Source organism: Carcharhinus amblyrhynchos, chromosome 9, assembly GCF_965287045.1.
Source record: "Carcharhinus amblyrhynchos chromosome 9, sCarAmb.v2.hapA, whole genome shotgun sequence".
In the NCBI taxonomy this organism is placed as follows: domain Eukaryota; kingdom Metazoa; phylum Chordata; class Chondrichthyes; order Carcharhiniformes; family Carcharhinidae; genus Carcharhinus; species Carcharhinus amblyrhynchos.
In genome coordinates this window covers 49,242,435-49,269,465 of record NC_137332.1, presented here as the reverse complement: position 1 = coordinate 49,269,465, position 27,031 = coordinate 49,242,435, and the positions used below count along the sequence as shown (strand labels likewise).

The following is a 27,031-nucleotide window of genomic DNA, read 5'->3' as shown; positions in this document are numbered from 1 at the left end:
TCTTGATAAGATCACAATTTTATAATCAGTGCCAGATGGTCTTTCTGAGGACAATTTCCAAGGGGCTTTCCCTAACTCCTGAAGTAACTTTGGTAAAAGGTCAGTCGAAACCCAGGAGAATTGGAATAGACACTATGCTGTCCCTCAATTCACAAAAGGGAAACTTATATGAAATTCCATAAAAATAACATATTGCATTGTTGTTCCCTCAGTATTTGAAACTCAACTCCTAGCTTATTTTCCGCGATAGTAAGGAACAAACATAATTAAATTCACTTCAGCAAAATCTGAAGGTAACAAGGTTTATTGAGAGCAGAATTCCATCAAATGTTTTCATGTCTTCAGTTTTACCCTTTTCATGATTACATAAAATTAAGTTTGGATTCACGCCAAGTTTGTATTTTCCACTGTTTCTGGGTATGTTTAAGATCTGGATAGAATTTATGGTCTGGGGTTTACTCTTGGTTGCATTTTTTTAATATAATGCAATTCACTGGATATCAACATAAGAGTGAGAAATTTTGAGTGCAAATTTTGTTTGGAGCATATTGACTTTCCGTGGCCTTTTGGTGCTTGTTTAAAAAATATCATGTCAGAAGCGAAGGTTCTTCAGAAATAGGCAAGTCTATGGAATCTCACCCAGTTTGTTATTCTTCATTGCTGGAGCTGATTATTTAGTGATAGAGACATCACAATGTAGTCATTGCAATGCAGGAAATTCATCAGGCAATTTATTCACAGCGATGAGAAACTTTCTGGTAATCTGTTTTAATGATGTTGGCTTACCTTTGGACAACTCAAATATTAATATCACTTTGTTTGTTTGTTACTGCAGAGATCCTGTGCCAGAAAGCATGATTGTGGTGTCACTGTGCACCAATGTGAGTATTCTAGTGCCTTGGGCTGTGTTTGGACAGTGGCCTATAGAGAAAAAAGCTAAAGAGAGAATGTCAAATTGCCTCATGTTTAAAAATATAGTCATACTCGTAATGTAGGGAAATAACTGGGCGTTAAGTATTGGCCAAGTACATTGCCCTGTTCTTCTTTGAATAGCGTTATAAAACCTCAGGGGAAACAGCCTTAAATTAACATGCTATGCAAGATAGCATCTCCTACAGTGCAGCAGACTCTCAGTATTGCGTTGATATGTCTGCTTTAACAAAAAAGACTCTCATTTGGCACCTTTCATGACCATGCATGAAAGCAGTTAATAACCAATGAACTATTTTGGAACTGTGGTCACTGTTGTAATGTGGAGATGTTTGGAATATGAGCTCAGATCTTGTAAGTGATTGGGGGGAAAAGTTCTGACTCATAGTAATTGTAAAGTCCAGCAAGGGTATGTGCTACATAGGAACAGCATGGGACCATTCAGCCACTTGAACCTGTTCTGTCATTCTAGCCTGATCTGTACCTTAATTCTATTTGTATCCTTGACTAATAAAAATCTTTCTCAGATTTAACATTATTAATTGAATGAGCACCTACTGCTTTTTTTTTTGCAAATGAGGTTTCCACATTCCAATCAATCTCTGCACTGTACAATCAATGAAATACTTTTGGACTTCTAGGATGGTGTGTTTTTTTTTTATCCTACCAACTGAAGGGTTGGCAGAGAACACAACCAAACCGATTCTGCCTGGTTCAAGGCTTTGTACACTCCAATGTGTTAGTTTGCTGAAGGTGGGACTTCCATTCCTCACTCTGATTGCCTGGTAGTCTTTAGTCCCTTCAGTGTCACAGTGCAATGGACATACCTGAGGAGAACCTGGTTTCTTTTTGGGCTTCCTCCCTGCCCCAGAGTTGGGGGGTGGGGGGTGTTGGTGTAGAGGTAGGGAATGAGAGGATTGAACCTTCCAGAGAGGGAAGGTGATTTGCCTGATGCTAAAAGGGGGTATTGTTGGAGGTGTCCCTTTCCACCAAGGAGAACCTGGTTTATTTCTGGGTTGCCTCCCTGTCCAGAGCTCCACCTGCCAGCATGAAAATAGAGGCTGGGTGGGAAACAACCTTTGTTCAAGAATTTGTCACTTAAGGCCTCCATTGGGGAAAGGATGGGTGGGCATGCCTTGGCCTCATCCATCTAAGCGTAAAATTGTGGAATCTGGCAAGCAAGTCATAAAAGAAATTTTACCGCCTCGTCTGCAAACCTGCCAGTGGGGAAATGTAAAATTACATCCTGTGTCCTGAGTGGCCTTGCTCTTATTTTGGAGCTTCTGTCCCCTCATTCTGAACTCACCTAGCAGTAAAAGAGATTTTTCTGTCTCTGCCCTATCAATTGTTTTACAAATTCTAAAATCTTGAATCAAATCACCCCTAATCACCTGGTCACCTTACTACCAGAAGGACGTGGAGACCCTGGAGAGAGTGCAGAGGAGGTTTACCAAGATGCTGCCTGATAGGGAAGGACTGGGTTATGAGGAAAGATTGGGTAAACTGGGGCTCTTCTCCTTAGAAAGATGGTGATTAAGGGGGGATCTGATAGAGGTGTATAAAATAATGAAGGGTATGGATAGAGTTTTTCCTAGATTGGAGACAAATATCACGAGGGGCCATGGGCTTAAGGTGAGGGGGGAGAGGTATAATTTGGATGCTAGAGGGAGGTTTTTCAGAGGGTCGTGGGGGTATGGAATGCACTGCCAAGAAAGGTGGTGGAGGCAGGCACGCTGGACTTGTTTAAGGTTTACTTAGATAGACACATGAGCGAAACAGGAATGGAGGGTTATAGGAGACTGTTTTAAATAAGGATCAGAGCCTCGGGACGTTCCTGGAAATCAACTGTTACATGTGTTGATGTTTTTCTCTTTTATGCCGCAGGCGTGTCGGTCCACCTTGTTGTCTAACGAGGGGCATGCACACGGTGGGTCGTGTGTGGGCTGCTCTTGGATGTTTCAAGAGTAGCCTAGTACTTCGCGTTGTTTGTGTATGCTTAAAACTGGACCAGCAGATGGGCACCACAACAGCTCAGTGACTATCACTATTAGCTGTGCAGATACTTGGATTTGGGCCAGTGTCTGTGGGAGTTTGTGTGCATTCTCCCTGTGGTTGCGTGCGTTTCCTCCAGGTGCTCCGGTTTCCTCCCATACCCCAAAGATGTGCTCTTAGGCTGATTGGTGTAACAAATTGTCCCTAAATTATTCTCCCCTTAATCTGGTTTCCAATGGGGATACCATAAGCATAGACATGGGTCAAGGGTGGAGGAGGAAAAACACATTGTTAAGATGGCGGCGTGGGCTCGTTGGGCCAAAGGGCCTGTTTCCCGTGCTGTGTTGTTCTTTGTTAAATTTCTATTTTTCGGTTTCTGTAACCTCTCCTCATAACCTACCCCATGGAGCCCTCATAACATTCCAGTGCACTCCTTCTGAAGTTAATTTATCCTAAGGTATGGCGCCTAGAACAGATCATAGTAGGCCATCCTAATCTAACTGGAGCTTTGTATAGCTGCAGTAAAGCTTCATCCTCTTATATCCCAACCCTCTGCTTATAAGCCCTCCATTTCATGAATCTTTTGGAATTTGTATGTGACCACCAGACTTGACTATGTGTACATGGACTTTTTCATCTCTTTGGATCTTGATTGTCCTCAATTTTCAAAAAGGAGACAGTTAGGTCTAGGAAACTGGAAACTATTAGGGTGATGGAGAACATCAGAAGAATCACTCACGGGTGTAAATAGGATGAGATTGGACAGGATAGAAAAATAGTTGAGAAAAAGAAATGATCTGTTGGGTCAAAAACAGACTGAAGTGACAAATCTGCTGGAACAATTTTATTTATGGACTTTAGGAAGGACGTAGAAACAGGCTATACAGGGTTGGCAGACTATAAGATTGGAGGTCTTGGGGGTAAATCTCCAGAACAGATGAGGACAGTGACAAGTCTGGATACAATGATTTGTGGTTGACTGCTTCAATCCTTGTCAGGAGGAAGTATCAGAATGTAGGCCATTCAATTGCCACTAGGTAAAGATTGGTACAAAGATCCACGTGTGTAGCAGGTGGGGATGGGGTAGGGTGGGGTGGGTGGAGAGAGGGTGTGGGACTCCTGGCCAAAGAATTAGGTGTGGAGGCAAAGAGTGTTGAAGAAGAATTAAGCCTTGTTGGCGATTGAGATGGAGTTATAAGAGACTGCAGCTGAGGTCTTTTGTTCAGGACAGATGGTTCAGCATCAGAGAGGGCATGATTGGTGGGTATTGTGAATACAAAGCAAAGGGTAAGATTTGAAGGAGTGATTAATACAGCGAAATGAGAAGAAGGGTCCAGGGTGGGGGTTGTTAATAGCGATGAGTTCATGAAGCTGCAGAAATGAGCAATTCCTGATATTCATCACACTATAGTGGCTACAGAGTCAATGGAGCAGTTTCCCATACTGTGTGTGAAATATTCACTTTAGATTACATTGACAGTGTCTGGCAGATATTTGAGAGCAAACAGGCAGTTTTTCCATTCTTTCTGAAGAAGAACATGGTTGGTAATATGATGTAATATTAAAGTTAACTTAAATGTCTGTACTTCAGGATCATTTTTTTTCAAAAGTTTCCTTTTTCCAGCATCAATGGGAAACCAGGAGTTGAAAATGGTAAATAAAACTATATAACCAGTAGTAGCCACTCAATCCAATTTTCAAGCTGGCCTCAAATGAATGACTAGCTTTTCCATAGATGACACTGCAATTTGGGGGTTTAATGCCACTTATAGGACTCTATTTGCAATTTCCAGTGCCAAGGGGTTTCACAGTGAAGCCATTGGATTTCTGTTGCTCTGAAACGTGCGGGCAACTCACCAATGGTATGGAACTTTGAAAATTGGCAAGGCCTCTTGCTGTAGTCATTGGGTAATTACAGTAGATACCCTGACAACGTTGCACCTGTTTTAGGTAATCGACCTCTTCCAAGGCTGAACGTTGAGTACTAAAGATCATTCTATTCTGCACCAACTGTGTTCCTTTGCCCAGCATTCGGAAAGCACAATACCAGACTGCTATTTCTGCTTCCATCCTCAGTTTCTCCAAGGCAACTGAGGATAAAGCTACACTTTGGGCACTAGGAACCAGATTAAGATGAATTCAAATACACTTGCCATTGGCTGGTAGTGGAACCAAGGGAAAGAGCTTAATATAAGGTAGAAATGTGTACAACCAGCAAAGGTAGATCAGACCTGAAATCTGGGACTAAGACTGTTGAATAATCTATTTACAGGAACAGCCTACCATCCTGGGTTAAGAACAAAGAACAACACAGCACAGGAAACAGGTTCTTTGGCCCAAAAGGCCCGCACCACCATTTTAACATTCAGCGAACGCCTCATTCCAATCCTCCTCCTACCTATGACTTTTGCCTATGCCTGGATCTTGAGCTTCCCTTATATTATTTGATGGAGTTTGTTGGAATATGTTTGTTAATCAAACTAATCACCATCTTGCTGTACAAGAACAAGGGAGCCGGTAAGTTCCATTTAAAGAATTCTAATTGTGCATATTGATTACTGTGATGAAAATCTTCTTTTGAGCTCACAGCATATTGTTCTGTTGAAGTTACATTATTTCTTTTCAATCTCCTTCTCTTGTTTCAATGCTAACTCTTGCTGAATGAGTTCCACAGGCTCAGCCGTTTCCCTGGAACCATACCCAACCTGTTGTAGAATTCCTTTAGTGAAGGAGGAGGCCATTCAGCCCATTGAGTCTGCACCAACCACAATCCCACCCAGGCCCTATCCCCATAACCACATGTACTTACCCTACTAGTCCTCCTGACACTAGGGTCAATTTAGCATGACCAGTCAACCTAATCTGCACATCTTTTGGACTGTGGGAGGAAACCAGAGCACCCAGAGGAAACCCACACAGACACGGGGACAATGAGCAAACTCCACACAGTAAATGGCCCAAGCAGGGAATCAAACCCGGGTCCTTGCTATTGTGAGGCACTAGCGCTTACCACTGTACCAACATGCTGCCTGTCATCTGCATGTATCGGCCTAGACGATGTATATTGAGTGACTAGTCAATCTCGGGAGCCATCACAACAATGCCGAATCCTGTTCGATACAGCAGGTATCAATGGCTAGCTTTCAGAAAGGCCCCAACATGATTGTCCAGTGATCAACTAGTTCAGCAGATAAATATGAAACTTCCTGCCTTTTATATGTCAGTCACACCATTGTACATTTGGCACTAAGCCATCCATGGAACAGTAATTGTAATTCCTTCTCTAGCAATGCTAAATAAGATACTCTGGGATACAATTGATAGTTAACCCATAGCAATGACTATAAATCATTAGTAATAATTTGCTTTATTAGATCACCCTGCTCATTTGATTTAAATCCTCTTTGTGGCTTATCTGTTACACAATCTATTTAATATTTCACATGTCAGAGAGAAGAAAAAAGTTGTGATTCTGTTGCATCATTCATAACCTGAGGATATCCCAAAGTACTTCACAATCATTGACATTGTAAGGACATAAAGATAAGCTTAACATGTTTCAATTAAGCAGGTTACCATCAGAAAACAGAAAAATATCGTACAAATGCATTATTTGTTAATATAGCCAATGGCTTTTCAAACTTATTACACATTTCAAAATATTGCCGTCTTGTTCCAGATTCGTGTGCTCATGGGGAAATGCAAGTCAGCCCTGCGCCTGTAGTAAGACTTGGATCAAGCATTAACATATCGTGTATATTAAAGGGATCATTTTACAATGAATGTACAGCTCAACAGTTATGTATTATTAAAGACAATACCAAGCGGCTAATTACTCAACAGATCTCCACCAACACAGTTGTTGCACACATTCCAAAGTTTGAAGACCTCAAGTCCAGTTTTGCCTGCAAACTGCATTGTAACACTGAATATTTGATTTGTGGAATTGATATCAAAGCTGGCAGTAAGTGGCACTTTTTAATTTTATTGATTGAATTGAGTTTACAGTGTTATGAATAATTAGTAAATTATACACGCTTTTCAGTTTTGTGTTTATAGTAGTCAACTATGTCCTGAGAAGCGATGGTGTGAATGGCAAAATGCTTCAGTCACTTTACCATGCTGCAACATGATCAGTAGCTGAAGAATTCAATTATTTCCTCCTCTGCCTGTCCTCCTGGGCAACCTGATGCAAATCCGAGGGATCATTTACACAATTGTAGCTGCCTTTGGAATAAGAGGGATGATTTTTGTTTTTCTTTAACTTCTTATTTGCATTTAAAAATCATAGAACATGGAACACTAAAGCACAAACAGGCCCTTCGGTCCACAAGTTGCGCCAATCACATCTATACCTACCAAGCCATAGAACTATCTGTAACTCCCAATCCCATTAGATCCCATATACTCATCCAGAAGTCTTTTAAAAGACCCCAGCGAGTTCACCTCTACCACCACCGACGGCAGCCGATTCCATTCACTCACCACCCTCAGTGAAAAACTTTCCCCTAACATCTCCTTTGTACTTGCTTCCCAGCACCTTAAACCTGTGTCCTCTTGTAGCAACCATTTCAGCCCTGGGAAATAGCCTCCGAGAATCCACCCTATCTATTCCTCTCAACATTTTATAAACCTCTATCAGGTCGCCTCTCAACCTTCATCTCTCCAGGGAGAAGAGTCCCAGCTCCCTCAACCTATCTTCATAAGGTATGCCTCCCAATCCAGGCAACATCCTTGTAAATCTCCTCTGCACCCTCTCAATAGCTTCCACATCTTTCCTGTAGTAAGGCGACCAGAACTGTGCACAGTACTCCAAGTGGGGTCTGACAAGGGTCTTATAAAGTTGCAGCATTACCTCCTGACTCCTAAACTCAATCCCTCGATTAATGAAGGCCAGTACACCATACACCTTCTTGACCACATCCTCCACCTGTGAGGCCGATTTTAAGAGTCCTATGGACCCAGACCCCAAGATCCTTCTGCTCTTCAACCCAGCTAAGACTCCTACCCTTGATATTGTACTTCTGCATCCCGTTGGTCCTGCCAAAATGGACCACTACATATTTATCCGCGTTGAAGTCCATCTGCCACTTCTCTGCCCAGACATGTGCCAGTCTGTGCTGGAAGAGAAGTGGATGTGGGTAAATGCATGTTTCAAGCAAGCCTTCAACTCCCCACGCATTAACCAACTTGTTGTAGTGTTGGAACTGGTGATGATGATGGCAGGAACTGGCAGCAAGTGTGGTCAAGAGGAGGTCTGTTTTGTGAAGGTTGTAACAGATTTTGAGGGTGTGAATACAAGTAGAAAGATGGTACAATGAAGATTTCCCTGGCCTAATGGAGGGGATAAATGGAAGGATTACTGATCCTGAGGCAAAAGTGGGATTCTGCAGGGCTGTGCAAAAATCATGAGCAATGTGAATGGAAGTCGTGACACTCATGGTAATTGCATTAAACATCTTTCTGCATTGCGGCTAGGTCTGAAGATAATGCTGTTTGTAAGCCCATGTGCCCCATCCCTATTTGATTTGGTACCTGCCAGCTATCCAAGAGGAAGTAGGCATTCTCCTCTTCTTATCTGTTTCTAAGAATCCCAGGACTCTGCTGTGGCTCTCACATCCTTCTGCTCCATCTACATGTTGACCGTATGGAAGTGCGCCTCCTCTTTAAACTGTTTAAACTGTCACAAGCCCGTAAACGTGTAGCAGCACCAACTTCCTGCCCTTTAATCAATGAGCGGCTGGTTAATAGGACGGCCGATGTCACACCTGGCAGCCTGCACCATCCATGAGCAGCAGCACAGAATGTGGAACAAGTTCCCTATTCACCCCTCGGAGCAATGCACTTGCCCCACACTCTTCCTGCCTCTCTTGGTGGAAGACCAAGATCAACTTGGATCACTAGATAACAGAGTCTGGGTCAGAAGCTTATAATTTGTACCCTACAATTAAAGTTTGGCTTGGATGAGCAGCTCAATCAGTTGAGGTTGCCAGATACTGAGATGTTGCTGTGCTATCTTTTAGGCATTAAACTATCACAGCATTTGTTTGCATTGTTGATTCAAATGGTTGATCAGGACCCACAACATTGCTTTAAAGAAAAGCTAGGAGTCCCTCTGGTTCTGTCGCCTACATCCTTGCCTCAATGTACAGAAAGGTATACATGGGGAGGTAGTAAATTGGGTTAGACACTGGCGCAATGGAAGAAGCCAGAGAGTGGTAGTGGACGATTGCTTCTCTGATTGGAGGCCTGTGACGAATGGTGTGCCACAGGGATCAGTGCTGGGTCCATTGTTGTTTGTCATCTATATCAATGATCTGGATGATAATGTGGTAAATTGGATCAGCAAATTTGCTGATGATACCAAGATTGGAGGTGTAGTGGACAGTGAGGAAGGTTTTCAAAGCTTGCAGAGGGATTTGGACCAGCTAGAAAAATGGGCTGAAAAATGGCAAATGGAACTTAATGCAGACAAATGTGAGGTATTGCACTTTGGAAGGACAAACCAAAGTAGAACATACAGGGTAAATGGTAGGACTCTGAAGAGTGCAGTTGAACAGAGAGATCTGGGAATACAGGTACAGAATTCCCTAAAAGTGACATCACAGGTGGATAGGGTCGTAAAGAGTGCTTTTGGTACATTGGCCTTTATAAAATGGAATATCAAGTATAAAAGTTGGAGCATTATGGTAAGGTTGTATAAGGCATTGGTGAGGCTGAATTTAGAATATTGTGTACAGTTTTGGTCACCTAGTTATAGGAAGGATGTAAATAAGGTTGAAGGAATGCAGAGAAGGTTCACAAGGATGTTGCCAGGACTTGAGAAGCTGAGTTACAGGGAGAGATTAAATAGGACTTTATTCCCTGGAGTGTCGAAGAATGAGGGGAGATTTGATAGAGGTGTATAAGATTTTGATAGGTATAGACAGAGTGAATGCAAGCTGGCTTTTTCCACTGAGACTAGGGGAGAAAAAAACCAGAGGGCATAGGTTAAGGGTGAAAGGAGAAAAGTTTAAAGGAAGTATTAGGGGGGGCTTCTTCATGCAGAGAGTGGTGGGAGTGTGGAATGAGCTGCCGGATAAAGTGGTAAATGCGGGGTCACTTTTAACATTTTAAGAAAAACTTGGAAGGGTTCATGGATGAGAGGGGTGTGGAGGGATATGGTCCAAGTGCAGGTCCATGGGATTAGGCAAAAAATGGGTCAACCCAGACAAGAAGGGCCAAAAGGCCTGTTTCTGAGCTGTAATTTTCTATGGTTCTAAAGCAACACCTTACCAAGAAGTTTGACAGCTTTGAGTTCAGAAAAAGGATCTTTCATCAAAATCTTAAATTGTCCTCCTTCTTTGCAGATGTTAATTGACCTGATGTATATTTACAGCATTTACTGTCTTAAGATTAATCATTAACTTTATTGCTATGCACGCAACATCACTGCCACAAAATCATGCCAGTCCCTATCCTTCACATGCCATTGTGCACTATTGATATTACAATAAATGTGATTAAAGATTCTAGGAAACAATTCTACATCAAAGACTCCTAATTCTGCTGTTTCAGATCCTCCAGATCAGCCCCAAAACTTGAAGTGTGTTCAACATGGAAGAGATGGCGATGTAATGTGCAGCTGGTATATGGGACAAGTCACACACATCAGCACAAATCACATATTGTGGTAAGCAGATTCAACACTGATGTTGCCATTAAACATAAACTAAATAAATGAAAATGATGTATTAGAACACAATGAAGCATGGAATAAGAAAAGGGCGCTCTGTCTTGAAGCTTGCTTCTTCCACAAATCATGTACACACTGCCCCATTGTGAGAATTGCCTCATCTATTTAATTTTCTGAGGGGAAAATTCTGTATAAGTGCTTCCTGATCTCTGACTGGGAATTCCATGAACATCATTCAAATCTTTTTCTCTTTCCACCATCAATCTTTGTCCCCAAGTGCTGCAACTATTGTGCTCCATAAGAGTGTAGATATTTGCAGTATAAAAGGAAGCTACAGCTTTGCTACAGTCATTTAAAACTAATACTCTGTCTCATGTTTTCTCCGTAACCTTGTATGTTCCTCTGTTTCAAATACATATCCATTTTTCCCTTAAGTTATGCAATAGCCAATGCTTAATCCACACCATCTGGAAAAGCATTCTGTGCCCCAGCTGAGTGAACATTGCAAACATGTAAAATAGTGATAGAGAGTGCAATACTATTCAAGTTTTCCACACGGTTTGTGGGTGTGATTCTCTGGTGGGAAATGCTTGCTCAAGATGAGTTCTCCCTGGCGCAAATCAAGTTATAGCCTCTCTTGTGAGTCTGCAGCTATAACAGGATTTGCAGTTGCATGAGCGGGGTCAGAAAACATGATTTGCTGCCCCCCCCCCACCCCCACCCCCACCCCCACCCCCCATGTTGTACTCTGAGGTGTTTCAACATAATTATGATGCATGTAATATTCACTGTGTCATATAGCCCAAGGGGTTTGATACAATTCTTCTCCCCTTGGTGTACTACAGCTGAAAGCTCTTCAATGGAAATCTTTTCCCATTGCGCCTCAGCAGTGGCTGCCCCAAGCTTTATTGCATCCCTCAGCATGTAGTCCTGGGCTTTGGCATGTGCCAGTTGGAACAACTCCTTGCACTGGAAGACCAACAAGTTTCAGGCAGACCAAAGAATGTTGATGTTCCTCTTGCAACACCTGATGTTTGTCTGGGTCTGCATCCCTGGTAACCTTTTTGATGCTAGTAGGACCACATTTGTTTATGCACCATCAGCCACCAAACTTAAAAGACAAATGACCTAATCAAACTGTGTCTGACTGCACTTTTATACTGCTTGGAGTACTGTGCGCGGTTCTGGTCGCCTCACCACAGGAAGGATGTGGAAGCTATTGAGAGGGTGCAGAGGAGATTTACAAGGATGTTGCCTGGATTGGGAGGCATGCCTTATGAAGATAGGTTGAGGGAGCTAGGTCTCTTCTCCCTGGAGAGGTGAAGGTTGAGAGGCGACCTGATAGAGGTTTATAAAATGTTGAGAGGAATAGATAGGGTGGATTCTCGGAGGCTATTTCCCAGGGCTGAAATGGTCGCTACGAGAGGACACAGGATTAAGGTGCTGGGGAGCAGGTACAAAGGAGATGTTAGGGGTAAGTTTTTCACTCAGAGGGTGGTGAGTGAGTGGAATCGGCTGCCGTCGGTGGTGGTAGAGGCAAACTCGTAGGGGTCTTTTAAAAGACTTCTGGATGAGTATATGGGATCTAATGGGATTGGGAGTTATAGATAGTTTTATGGCTTGGTAGGTATAGATGTGATCGGTGCAACTTGTGGGCCGAAGGGCCTGTTTGTGCTGTAGTGTTCTATGTTCTATGCTCAACATGCAAAGCTAATTGACTGGAACTCACTGGTCATGTGCAAATGGTGGCAACATATAGGGGGGTTGGTTAGCAAGGTTGACTGGTTAGTTTGTGACATGGAGCAATGCCAACAGCATGAGTTTAATTCCTGTACTGGCTGATGCTTGCCATGAAGGTCCTGCCTTCTCAAACTTGCCTTGAGATGTGGTGACCCTTGAGTTAAAACACCATCAGTTAGCTTTCTTTCTCCAAAAGGGGAGTGCAGCCTATGGTCCCATGGGATTTTGGACATATTTTATATATATATAATATATATATATATGTATACACAGACCATAATATATAGAGAGACTGGATATGACAATATTGCACAGAACTTTGGATTTCTGGCAAAAATTCACATCAGCCACTCAACAATAAATTGCACAGCTCAGCAGATCTCAATTGTGTGGGTATTAAATGCTATTATGCTGGTCTGAGTTTTGCAGAGTGCTGGGAAATTTTGACTTGAACTAGCACCTTGGTTATTTCTATTGCTGTTCTTTAAGTGTAAGCAATAAAATGCTGCACAGTTCATTTCAAACATACAGATATGTTTTTAAAAAATCATGACTGTGTAATAACTTTTTCAGGTTCAGGAATGAATCGCACAGTTTCAGTGTGTCAGCTACCTCTGCACAGTTATCGACTGGGAAATGTGCAAAGCACAGGAAGACTCCAGAACATCAAAGGCTGGGCTTTGCTTCTGAATCCGGGCACACTTTCAACCCATATTCTGTTTATTCAGCTTGGGTGAATGCTTCAAACCAACTGGGGAGTCGAGCTTCAGCTGTTATAAACTTCACCTTGGATGAGATTGGTGTGTGGAAGTTTTATGAAAATGGTTCTACGGTTGAACAGTGGGGATAAGATATTTCTAAAATCACAGCACTCTGCCAATATTGTTTTGAAAAGAACTACACAATACTGGCCTGAAGCCATTGATTTTCCCCTTTGGCTGATCTAGAGAGATATACAATAGCTGACACCAGTAACGGAGTATTTTCTGTTCATAAATGGGCTAAATTTGACCAGTACAAAATAAAGTTCTCTCTCATTTTCCCTTTTGACCACCTTTAATCATTAGAGAAGATGCCTAACTATAAATCAAATTGGCAATTTGCTACATAGGAAGAATAAATGGGTGTCAAAAGTTACTACTTGAAATATATGAAGTAACTAAGGGTAAAGTTGAAAGATTCCTTTTGGCTGTTGTAAAACAAATCTGGTTCACTAATCTCCTTTAGGGAAGGAATCTGCTATCCTTACCTGGTCTGGCTTATATATGACTCCAGGTCACAGCAATGTGGTTGAATCTGAAATGGCCTAGCAAGCCATTCAGGTCAAGGACAATGAGGGATGTGCAATAAATTCTGGCCCAGCCAGTGATGCCCACATCTCATAAATGAATTTTGAGAAACAAATGACAAGACCTGGTGTTTTATATGCCTGCTCAACACAGAGCATTATGATAATGGGAAATAAAATGCTGAACTAACCGAAACAGCAAATTGTAGGTAATGAGGTACAAGATGCCAATATAGAGCATGAGACGTCAGAAGAGACTAGCTTTAGCCATATGTTGACTTAGGATAGGCCTTTTTTGCCCTGAAATGAATATTTGTCAAGGATCGGTAAGAGGAGTTTGATTTTTGGTGCTCGTGGGCATTCGTTCTAACACTTCGTCTATTTTAACTGAAGGAAGGTAATGTAGGGGACCTTAGTGATTTAAACAGAGTGCTATGTATGGGCCTTCATGGCTCCTTCAATATATCCAACAGATTTGAACTGAGTCTCAGGCAATCTAGTTGTTGAGCAGAGGATCTCTGTGTCCTAGCAGTAATTAGGCACTTTTGGCAGCACCAGATAAGATGAGGGAATTCTGTCTAATCTGTAGTCATCCAAAGACAGTACTAGACAATTTGGTACATTTGGGAGAGTGTAGGATAAGAGAAATGGGATTGCCATTTGTAGGGGCAGCAGAAAGAGACAAAATTCAAGTCTTTTTTAATTCACCATGGGATGTGGGTTTTGCTGACTATTTATTACCCATCTCATGGGCAATTAGGGAAGGGAATGAATGCTGGCCTAGCCAATGATTCCTACTTCCTATGAATGAATTAAAAAGGACTTGAATCCTGTCCCTGTCTGCTGCTCTTGCAGGGATTCCTTGAGCTATTTGAACTGTCCAATAAATAGACTGGGGGGATTTTCATGTCAGCCACACACTGTGCAGATGGTGGATGGGGTAAATTCACTAACCTTTTAATGTGATTAAGAGGAGGACCTTTGATAATGAAACTTCACTTAATTAAAATTAACAAATGATCAATATTAAATAATAGTTACCAGAAAATGAAAAGAAGAGACAGAGTGTGTGAAGTTATTTTGTAACAAGGATCATACAAGAGTAGGGAAATTTGATAGTAGAACAAACTTAAAAGCCTTATGTTTGAATGCACAAAGCATTTGGAACAAAATTAATGAGTTAACATTGCAAATAGAGACAAAGGGCTGCAAGGAGACTAGGCCCATGAATCTAATATCCAGAGGTACTCAGTATTTTGGAATGATAGACAAAACGGAAAAGGAGGTGGTGTAGCTTTGTTGGTGAAGGAAAGGATCAATGCTGTAATGAGAAATTATATAAGCACTGGAGGTCAAGAGATAAATCAGCCCAAGTAGAAATAAGAGACAGCAAAGGAAAAGTCCCTAGTGGAAGTAATCTATAGGTCAGGCACAGTATAAACCAGGAAATACTGGAGGCTTGCAAGAAAGGTATGGCAATAATGGTGATTTTAATATGCACATAGACTGGATTAATCAAATTGGCAAGGATAGCCTTAAATGTTCATTGAATGTATTAGTGATTGTTTCTTGGAGCATTATGTTATGGAACCAACCAGAGAGCAGACTATTGGATTTGGTGCAATAAGTAGGGATTAATTAATGACTCCATAATTAAGGACCCTCTCATGGTGATCATAGCATGAGAGAATTCAAACTGGAGTCCCACACTTGCATTTTGGAGTTAAACAAAGGTAATTATATAGGCATGAGGATAGACTTGGCCTGAGTGGACAGGGCAGGAAGACTGAAAGGTAGGACAGTTAATGAGCAGTGGCAGTTATTTAAGGAGATATTCAATTCCTCACAACTAAAATGTATTGCAGACAGGAAGAATGAATGTGAGGGGGATAAAACATCTATGGCTAAGCAAGTTAAAGGCAAAAATTAAGGCATACCATATTGCAAAGGTCAGTGGCAGGCTGGAAGTTTGGGAAACTTTTAAAAACCAATAAAGGGTTATTAAAAAGTTATGAAAGAAAATTAACATAGAATATAAAAGAGAATAGCATAAGCTTCTATAAGCATATAAAAGGGAGGGAAGTAGCTAAAGTGAATGTTGGTCCCTTGGAGGATGAGAACGAATAATTAATAGTTGGGAACACAAATGGCAGAGATGCTGAATCAATATTTTGCCTCTGTTTTCACTGGTGGAGGATATTTATTACTATCCCAATAGTAACAGGTAATGCAAAAGAAATTGAAAGGGAGAAACTTGAACAATCATCATTCGTAGGGAAATAGCACTCAACAAATCATTGGGTTTGAAGGCAGACAAGTTCCCAGAGCCTGATTACCTACATCCTAGGGTATTAAAGGAAGTGGCAATGGAGATAGTGGATCTTCTGATTAAAATATTCCAAAATTCCCTGGATGCAGGTAAGGATCCCCTGAATTGGAAAAATGCAAAGGTAATGTCCTTATCCAAAAAAATGGGGGGAGGAAGAAAGTAGGAAACTATAGACCAGTTAGTTTAATATCTGTTGGGAAATTGTTAGAATCCATTATTTAGTGTTAACAAGACATTTGAAAAGTCAATTGGCAATCCATCAGAGTCTTCATGGTTTTATGAAGAGTAAATCATGTTTGACTAATTTGCTCAAGTTCTTTGAAGATGTGACAAGCCAAGTGAATAATGGGGATCCTGCAGATGTACTATATCTGGACTTCAGGAAGGTGCTTAATAAGGTGTCATACAGATGGCTAATGCATGAAGTAAGATCACATGGGGTTAGTTTGGATAGAAGACTGGCTAAGTGACAGAAGGGCAGATAGCCAAGGTAAATGGGTCTTTTTCTGGCTGGCAACATGTAACCAGGGCACCATGGATTCAGTCCTCAGAGCCCCAACTAGTTACAATCCATATTAATGACTTAGATACAGGGATAGAAGGCTCTATAGCTAAATTTGCAGATGACATCAAAATAGGTGGGATAATAAAAAGGCAAAGAGGAAATAAGAAATTTACAAATGGATGTAGATAGTTAGATAAGTGGGCCAAAATGTGGCAGATGGGACTTTAAAGTGACTAAGTGTGAAGTTATCCATTTTGGTCAGAAAAATGGAAAGGCAACTTTATCTAAATGGAGAGAGATTTCAGGGTGCTTTAGTGCTGAGGGATCTGGGTGGCCTTGTGCACAAGTTGCAGAAAACTGGTATACAGATATATTTTGATTTGATTTATTATTTTCACATGTATTAACATAGTGAAAAGTATTGTTTCTTGCACGCTATACAGACAAAACATACCTTTCATAGAGAAGGAAACAAGAGAGTGCAGAATGTAGTGTTAGTCATAGCTTGGTGAGATTAGTTGGAGTACTGGATACAGTTTTGGTCCCCTTGAACAAGGATGTAGTGGCATCAGAGATAGCTCAAAGGAGGTTCAATGGATTGTTTCCAGAGATGAGGGGTTTGTTTTACAAAGAGAGATTGGGCAGTTTAGGCTTATATTCAGGAGAGTTCAGAAGATTGGGAGGAGACCTAATTAATGTATGTAAGATAATAATGGTACTGGCAAAGTAGATGTAGAGCAGATGCCTCCTCTTGTGGGGCAATCAAGAACAAAAGGTCATAGCTTTAGGATAAGGAGTAGCAGATTTGAAACAGATGAGGAGAACCTACCTTTCTCAAAGTGTGAATCTGTGGAATTCACTACCCTGGAGTGCAGTGGACTTTGATTTAAGGAGGAGGTAGACAGGTTCTTATTGAGTAATGAGTTGAAGAGTTATGGAGAATGGGAGAAAAGTGGAGTTGAGGCTGAGATGAGATCAGCCATGATCATATTGAATGGTGGAGCAGACTCCAATGGACTGAATTACCTACTCCTGCTCCTAGTTCTTATGCTAATTACTGACAAGTATCACTGATTAGGATGGGGGAATGGGGAATAATGCAAAATCTGGCAGCTCTTCCCATAGAGCCAAGCTGCTGGAAAAATAATAAAGGCTGGAAAAATAATAAAGGCAGGGAAAGACAGATCCCAGTAAGAGGGGTTAGAAAGAGTGCGAGAGTATGCATACTCCTCCTGAGTTTAAAAAAAGTTTATAAGAACAGAAAAAAAACCCTGGTGTTTTCTGAGCGACCTCCTGCAGACTATTTTAAGGATGGATGATTTTTGTACTCTGTTCAGAACCTTTGGCTTGATCTTGCATCAGAGTCCTAAATACATTACAGAACTCCAATTTAGAGATGAGTGAAATGTAGCTGTTGTTCCAAACTTCTTAATTAAAGATTCATCAGCCACTGGAATGAACCTCTGGTTAGGTTGGTAAATATAATTGTCTGAGGAACAGCTGGATGCTGTGATGAACAGTTCAATCTTTTGCCTCGACTGCCTTGCACATCAGTATTGATTTTGTGACATTGTAATCACATTCAAATGACTTGTTTGTGCAGGGAACCTAATCACTTTGGTGTTGTCTCTATAAAATTGAGCATTGAGTCCCTAGATTTCTGCTGAGGGATATGAAAGCACATAGAGAAGATGGTTTTTTTCTTCATGCTCTGTCCTTTCAAGAGGAAAGGTTTTGTGAGCTCCCATAATGTACAAAGTGAGAAAGGAGCACCCACAGGATATGGGTATCCCACTGACTAGCAATCCAGAATTCCAGAGTCTGTCTGAGGTGAAGAAGTATAAATCCTGTCCCCTCTGACAAGTGGATGTAACCAAGACTTACACCTATGAAAACAGTAAGATGGTGAAAATCAGTGAGCTATTGCCAGTGTTTATAATAGTGGGTAAACAATTTCTTTGAGCACATCAAGCATTTATATGCAAACATCTCATAGCGTATGTTTTGGGACTTTACATCTGTCAGAAATAATGCACATACATTTTAATTTCTACACTTAATCAGTGCCTGGTCTTATTTATTAATCAATATATTGATGTAAATAGAGTAACTATAGCTTCAACTGATTTGTTTTCAGTGAAACCCAAGCCTCCCAATATCAGTAACGTTGAATTCAGCAGCAGTTCACCGACAATTGCTACGGTATATTGGCAAGACTATCAGAACACAGAGTTGTTTGAAATCTACTGTCAAAGTACTTCCAGCAAATGGGAAAAGGTAACATTTATTTATTTGAAATCAGTTATTCCAGGGGTATTTCCATATGATAACTTAGAAAAGCTCACATTTCTCACCATGTACTATTTGATTTGACAGAAGTACTTGGTAAGTGTGTGATAGTGATTAGCGCGCTGCATTCCCATCACTTTAGTGCGCCTCTATTCGCCATTCTCTGACTCATTAAGATCAAGCATTAACATTGCACTTTCCACTTTCCACTTCCCACTTCCCGTCGCCTCCACTTCAGTAGCTATGATGCCCATAAAAAAATGGACATTGTGTTGCTACAAATGTTAGGTATTTTAAGGATTTCTGCAATCCTTGTTTCTACAACAACTTAGGATTTTTTTTTTGCTTCTGCCACTACTTTTGCTATTTCCTCACTGTTTTTCCCCATTCTGTTCAAGCACGGCACAATAGGGTTTTCATGGAAACAATGGGGAGAAGCCAGGTTGCACCAGTGATAAATGGCACCCACCCACTAACCCTCCTACAATAAAGGACAAAAGCAGGAGTTGAAGGGTAGAATGTTATACCTATGTTATCTGCCCAACAACCTGAGGAGGATATAGAGGATAACCATATGCATGCTAAATGATAAACTCAGGTCATACTAATACAAGAGACTTTCCCTTGATTGGTGCCCAGCCCAGCTTTTCCTGTTTCCACCAGCAATATTTCCAGCTATTTCCCCGGGTTGGAATGGTCACTACGAGAGGACACAGATTTAAGGTGCGGGGAGGAAAGTACAGAAGTGATGTTAGGAGTAAGTTTTTCACTCAGAGGGTGGTGAGTGAGTGGAATCGGCTGCCGTCAGTGGTGGTGGAGGCGAACTCGCTGGGGTCTTTTAAAAGACTTCTGGATGAGTATATGGGGTTTTATGGGATCGGGGGTTATAGATAGGTGTTGATGTGATCGGCGCAACTTGTGGGCCGAAGGGCCTGTTTGTGCTGTAGTGTTCTATGTTCTATATGCCATTGTCTACAGGATCTATTATGTGCCATAATTTCTCCCATTCATTCCAACAGTTGAAAGCAACTAACATTCTTTGCAAGATTTGGATCAAAATAGGTTATATTTTTAAGCAAGCAAACCAGGTTTTTGTGAGGTTCAATAGCCCTTCATGCAAATTCTTTTTTTTTGTTTGCTAAAGCATTTTACACTGGGGGCAGCATGGTGACATGGTGGTTAGCACCACTGCCTCAGTACCAGAGTCACAATCTGTGTGGAGTTGCACTTCTCTCCATGTTCGCTGTTTTCCTCTGGGTGCTCTGGTCTGACATGCTGGTTAGGTGCATTGATCCAAACAGATGCCAGAGAGTGGTGACTCGGGGAATGTCACAGTAACTTCATTGCAGTGTTAATGTAAGCCTTATTTGTGACTAACAAATAAACTTTAAGAATGTTAACTTTTACTCCTTTCTGCTTTGGTTTCAGAAATTCTTAGTCAATTCGACCAATTGCAAAGTGCCTGATTTAGAGCATTTCACAGAATACAAGTTCCAGGTTCGCTCTAAGTTTCATTACACCCGAGGACAATGGAGTGACTGGAGTCTCCCCTTTGTAAACAAGACACCAGAGGCAGGTAGAGTTCCCCTCCATTGCTGTGCTTTGGATTTATTTTGTGTCAACTCTGTGAAATGATTCCTTTACTGTGTGAGCATTGTTCTAAATTAGTTGTGGAGATGCACATCACCATTTCCTAATTATAAATTTATATAAACTGCTTAAAATGAAAGAAATTAAGACAAAAGGAAATTGGAGAAAGTCTCTGCCATAATCTGTGGGTAAGTGAGGTGATAATGAGCCAAGCAAAGTGGACCTGTTTTTTTTCCCTTATTTTGGATTGAATTAACTGATCTAGTGATGGGGCCATGGCAACAGTATCTCTGAGCTTCTGCTCCTAAGCATTATCTCTGGACTCTTCCTGGAACATGCATGTGGGAAGTCAGGTGATGAGAGGATTGCAATCTGAATAGTCAAATATTTTGCCAACATTCACTGTACTAGTTTGTGTATGAAGAACAGTATTACTTGGATGAGGCACCAGAATTTTGCAGAACAAACCCTTTGAAAATCTAAATGCTCTCCTAGATGAGCGAGTGGTTTTCTGGGACCAGTGTGAGCTGGGTGCTTGTTTGCAGGTAACCTGCACTGTACTTTTCACACTGCATCTCCTGACTCAAATAGCTTCTGATCAGTTACAAAGCAGAACGCTGATCTTGTTAGTTTCTTTATGATGCACGAGTGATTTGACCAAAGGTGTGAAATGCATTGAAAATTTCTTTCATTATTAAATCAATTGTTTTTGTGATACAGTAATACAATTACAGTATAGTCAGCAGATACACTAGAGTTCAGTGGGTGTAAATAAATTCCTGTCAGTTCTGGCACATACTTAATGACCGCAATACACACACTGACGTTTTTTAAAAAAATTAAAATGCATGAACATGTCAGAATGCATTCTCTGAAATGTATTAGATGCAAAATGTCATAGATTGAGTGTAGTATATATGCAATACAATTCTTACTTGTTGCACCAAAGATTTTATCATTATTCTGAGAGGATGGATAGTCACTTAAGAACTTAGCAAATGGGTAATTTTGTAACTATCTAACCCAGGCCTCCATATTGGCTATGTTATTGATATTGGTGCATGATACTGGTTGAAATCTATTTTATCACTACTAAAACTGCTCATGGAGGATTACTGTGCTGAAGAGGAATCCATTCAGTGAAGCCTACAAAATAATGAGTGTTTACAATGAATATACATTAACTTTTAACTTCAGGGTATAATGTAATTTCAGTTGGTTTCTTTTTTGTCATCGCTTAGTTCCCATAGGACAATTGGATGTCTGGTACACAATAGACCCATCAGATCCTAACAACCTGCTAGTGACTCTCTTCTGGAAGGTAAGAAATTTCAATTGCTAAACCAATGAATCATTCTGGAAATAATTCAATGTCTAGTTATACTCCAGGTAAATATGAATAAGAGTAATGTTGAGAAGATTTGCTTTTGTGATGATCATTAGTTTTATAAAAATAATTGACTTCACCCCATTATATACCAAACCAGATGTCCCAATTTTATGTGCTGGATTACCAATCAATGCACTGAATCTTGGCCAGTGATCACAGGGTCAAGGGACAAACAGTTCTAGGCCCCGATTTTTTTTTTTTCTCTCTGACCGTTCCCACTGACAAGATCTTCTGGTCCTACCAAAGTTGACCCCACCCCCACCCCACCCAACGGGTTCCCTGGCGGCACAGCCAGCAAGCAACGCAGATGGTCATTTGACTTCAGCAGGACTGGAAGGTCCTGCCAGCAACCAATGGTCAGCCACCTCAGTGCTGGAAAACCCACCACAAGGGGCTGGAAAATTCTGGCCTGCATATTGAGCTTTTACCATTTTGCTATTTCTTAAACTCATACAGCGAATAATGCCTACATTAAAGAAACAAATCCCTAGAGTCGTCTCCTGTTCAGCTCTGCTTCCTTCTGTTACATCCTCAAAGTAGTCTTGGTATATTGTTGGTTTAAGGAGCACCTACTCTGGCAGGAATCCTTAAAATATATACACCAACTTGTGCTTTGGTAAATGAATATGCATTGTGCACTGGGATTTGTGTTAAAAATGATGCTGTTTAATGATAGTTGCAGTTCCAGGATTTAGTGTATGTTTGTACCGTTGCATTAGTATAGCTATACAAAGAAAACAATTAAGTAGGCAGGGCATTTGTATAAATGTGTAATAATTTGTATAGGACACTTATTTGCCATCGAAAGCCATTCTGTTAGCCTTTGCATTACTACAAATGGCAACACTTCATTCTCTGTAATCTGCTTGGAGATGTCCTGAGGTTGTGACAGGCTAAGTGCCAAATTCTCCATTCTCACTGGCAGTGTTGGTGGAGCAAACAAAATTGGAGAATCCTACTCTATATATTGATATTCTGCATTCTTGGAATTCCTCTGATAAATGCTGGGTATAAACTCAAAAAGAATGTTCATCTATCAAATGAACCTTTCTGTTAGAGAGCATTATATCAGATAAGCTGATTAATTTCAGATGATATCAAACGTGCTTAAGGTGTTAAAGATTAGATTCACATTCAGGTCTGATATTAAAGATCAGGGGTTGAATTTCAATCAGGGTTCTGTAGTTTATAACATCAATCCTAAACACAATCATTTAATTTGTGGCTGCTCTTTAACACCAACATGTGAATGTACAGTTTTTGCTGTGTGGGATTTTGTAGGTATCTGACTGATCACAGTTGTAGCTATAAAGTAGTAGCACATTTAAGAACTGAAAAATAATAGAAAACTATCTTAGTTTATCAGGAAGATCTTCTTGCAATTTTTTCTCAATCATGCTCTCATTGTGTTCACTCGGTCATGTGATATAATTGCCCAACTTTAAACTCCATGAACAAAATGCTGATATCTATCCTCCCAAAAAGGGTACACTTCAAGTTTACTGGGATAGATTTTCAACATGTTGTCTGTGGGTAAAACTGGATGATGGGAATTAACATTGTGATCTCTAAAATGAGTGACGGGTCGCAATGACAATTTTGACTCAACTGTCAAATTCAAAATCAAATCTGTAATTTTTATGAATACTGAATATTAATAAATTTGAATGTAAATATATATAAAACTAATATTGGTACCACAACCACTCCCTCTACCACTGACACTCAGCAGCTGCACTGCAGCAATTCACCAAAGATCCTTAGACAGCACCTTCCAAACCCACAACCACTTCCATCTAGGACAGGGCAGCAGATAAAATGGGAACACCACCACCTGCAAATTCCCATCCAAGCCTCTCCATTCTGACTTGGAAATGTATCACCATTCCTTCGCAGTCACTGGGTCAAAATCCTAGAATTCCCTCCCTAACAGAATTGTGGATCAACTCACAGCACATGGACTGCAGCGATTCAAGAAGGCAGCTCACCACCACTTTCTCTCAAGGGCAGCTAAGGATGGGCAATAAATGCAGGCCAGCCTGTGACACCCATGTCCCACAAATGAGTAAACAAAGGCTGAATACTCATACCTTCAATTCTGACCAGCAGCATCACACATACCTAGATTCTGGGAGAACCTACTGAAATACTTGATCTGTAATCTTCAATCCTATACTTAAATAGATATATATCCAAGTTAATTCACTTTTGACTGACTTACTTAAATGTCTATTTCTTATAGCCTCTACTTGTATAAAAATTGCAAAACTGAAATAGAAGGTACTCTTTTTCTCTATTTAATTTCCTCTGGTGTTCATAGCTTGAAATCAGCCTATCTGCATCTAAATAACAATTACCCCTGTCATTTTAAATAATGATATTTTGGCTGTCATTTAGAGTTTCAATCATTGTTCTTCTTTCAGGTTCAACTAATCCCAATGTGGAGAAAACAAATCCACTAAATGGATATTTAGCATGATATCCTTCAGTCAACCTGTTTTTAAATTTTAAAAGTTCCTAAATGAAAGATTAAATGAATGAAACCCATCAGTGTTCCAAAGAATTTTTAATTAAGAAAAGGTAAATCAGGAAGTAAACAGTTAGATGAGATCGAGCTTGTATTAAAGGCTGGAGCTTTGAGGAGCTGGGTAAATGAATCTTCACAGCAATGTTTAAGTCCTGATTTCAGCAGAGTGATGACAAAGGAAGAGGAGGAGTATGCATTGTCCACACATCTTTAAAACCTAAAGAGAAAGTTGAAAAGAACAGACAGCAGAATTACAAATTAAGTAGAAAGAGACGTGATAGCATTTTGCACCATTAGGTTACCTATGAAGCACATACCATTTTCCTGATAAGTGGGCAGGGCTGAAGCATAACTTCCATCCCCTTGTATTCTATTCCTCTCAATTTATAAAGGCCAGCATTCTTTGATTATTTTCTGTACTAGTTGATGACATGTTAATAATCTATACAATCGATCTCCACCACTTCTAGAATTTCACCATTTAGAAAGTGTTTTATCTTTTGCCTATGGACTATGGTACATGGAGCTGATCCATTTTTGGTTTTTATTCCTGCTGTGAGAAACAGTTTGACTTCCAATCTGTACTCATCCAGAATAGTAAAATCATGACTAGGCATAAAGAACAAAATAAATGCACAAATCACAACTTCATGCTCTCACTCCATATGCATAGTCTGTTAAATAATCAAGCCAAGACACCACCAAGATTTCTAATCATAGCTAGTTCACCAAGGCTCCTTCCAAATTCACAACCTTGTGGAAGGACAAGGGTAGCAGGTACATGGGAACAGTACCAACTGGAGGTTCCACTCCAGGTCACTCACCAACCTAATTTGGAAAGATATCCCTGTTCCTTCTTTGTCGCTGGGTCAAAATCCTGGGACTCCCTACCAGCAGTGGGGGTGTGCCTAGACTATATGGATTCTAGCAGTTCAAGAAGTCCGCTCACTACCACCTTCTCGAGGGCAATTTGAGATGGGCAATAAATGCTGGCCTTGCCCACCAAATAAAAAATAATCAATCTAAACCAACATTCTGAAGGTTCCTGTTATACCAAGAAGAAATTGCAATATTCACTTTGGTATCTGTCTGATCTCTCACATGATGATGAACTTAGCTGGGATTTTCCTTACTGTGATGCTAAGGTTAATGCAGAAAACCTGCCTTACATTTTGGTAACCTCACTCAAAGAATTATGTTGGGAAATAATTATGGCATACTGGAGTGAAGGATGATGCTGTTCTGGAGCTGATGTTAAGTCATGGTCTTTAATGCTAGCTGATTTGGAAGCTCGTGGTGTTGACATTGTGTTGGGTGTACACATTGAAGCAGTGTTCAATTCCCTAGAATCTCCTCAACAAAATAAATGCACAAATCACTTCTAAGGTGAAAGAAAATTGATAAAACATTAGTTCCAGAATGTGATTATTTCCTTTCCGTGAACTGGAGAGCATTGGAAGAAAGCAGTGTCTACTTTTAAAGTAAAGTGACATCTTTTTAGACTTAAATACAAAAGAAGAGAAAATTAATAAAATAGTTTTTACTATCATAGACCCTCAAGAAGCTTGAAAGCAGAGGAAGAATTCTGCATTATACTGTAAACGTTTGGGAAAACACACAGAGAAAATCAACCGTCGGGGCAGGGGAAACAGTGAACAACACTTGGTACACTATGAAAATTCCCAGAACTGGCTGTACTGTCACTGTCACTGTGTCTGCTTACAACTCCAAGGGGAATTCACCACCTACTCAACTCAACATATCATGTCTTGCAGGTAAAAGAAAGGCCTTTATTTTTAACACCAGACTTTCTTGCCACATTGCATCAGTTTTTAGAGAATGAAAGGTAACTGTTGGTAAGGAAAAAAGCTGAAAAGAAACATTAACAGATTGTTCTTTTGCTCAATTGTCTCCTATTCTTCCCCCACCCCAAACCATCCCTCTCCTGAAAACCTTGGTTTGTGCTAGCCTAGTTCTACAAATCTAGTATTCCCTGTTCAAATGACCATTCTTTGTATGTACTGGCTGGACATTTAATTGCGCAGGTCATCGTATTAAACATCATTCTTTCTTCACCTAACGTTCATAATTCCAGCACAAAGCACTAAATAGTATCCAGGTTGGAGATATTGGTTGAAATTGCCTCTTACAATTATGTAGAATTTTACAACATAGGAAAAGGCCATTTGGAACGTGCTGCCCCAGAGCATGGTGGAGTCTGAATTGTTAAATGATTTCAAGAAGGAGATAATATATTTCTAATTCCTTAAAAAGGAACATGGGGAATAAGTGGGGAATAGATTTTAGACCAGGGAGAGATCGGCCATGATTTGATTGCGCCTGCTCCGCCAATCAAAGGACTGAATTTGCCTACTTCTGTGCCTAATTCCTATGTTGGTCCCATGGGTCTGTGCTGGTGTTTGCTCTGTACATAAGCCTCCTCTCCATACCTCATTTCACTCTAATGGCATATCGATCCATGCAGTTGACCTTATATAAAGACAGAAGAATTCATGTGGCCTAGTAGCAGATATATAGAACATAGAACATAGAACACTACAGCACAAACAGGCCCTTCGGCCCACGAGTTGCGCCGATATAGAACAAGGTTCTCTGTTACAATTCCGGGGCTATTTACTCACTATTTGGCAAACTAAAGCCGCTGTATAATGATCCTGATGTCTGCTTATAAATTACTGCAGATGCATGACTTGAGATTATGGTCTTGAGTTTCTTTGAACCCAATGCAAACAGGATTTCCGCCTCACTCTGGCCA

The 27,031-nt window shown here is 40.6% G+C and overlaps 1 protein-coding gene across 1 annotated transcript in view; it reads left to right on the top strand.

Moving 5' to 3' along the window:
* The first annotated feature begins 845 nt into the window (after positions 1-845).
* Positions 846-27,031, top strand: part of il12rb2 (interleukin 12 receptor, beta 2a) — a 43,718-nt gene continuing 17,532 nt past the window's right edge. Inside the window, exons 1-9 of the mRNA XM_080196582.1 lie at positions 846-881; positions 5,195-5,439; positions 6,602-6,886; positions 10,480-10,594; positions 12,911-13,137; positions 18,597-18,736; positions 20,177-20,324; positions 21,580-21,659; positions 25,808-26,030. Of these exons, the coding sequence (XP_080052708.1) occupies positions 880-881; positions 5,195-5,439; positions 6,602-6,886; positions 10,480-10,594; positions 12,911-13,137; positions 18,597-18,736; positions 20,177-20,324; positions 21,580-21,659; positions 25,808-26,030 (1,465 nt within the window). The 5' untranslated portion in view covers positions 846-879. The remainder of the gene's footprint in view (positions 882-5,194; positions 5,440-6,601; positions 6,887-10,479; positions 10,595-12,910; positions 13,138-18,596; positions 18,737-20,176; positions 20,325-21,579; positions 21,660-25,807; positions 26,031-27,031) is intronic.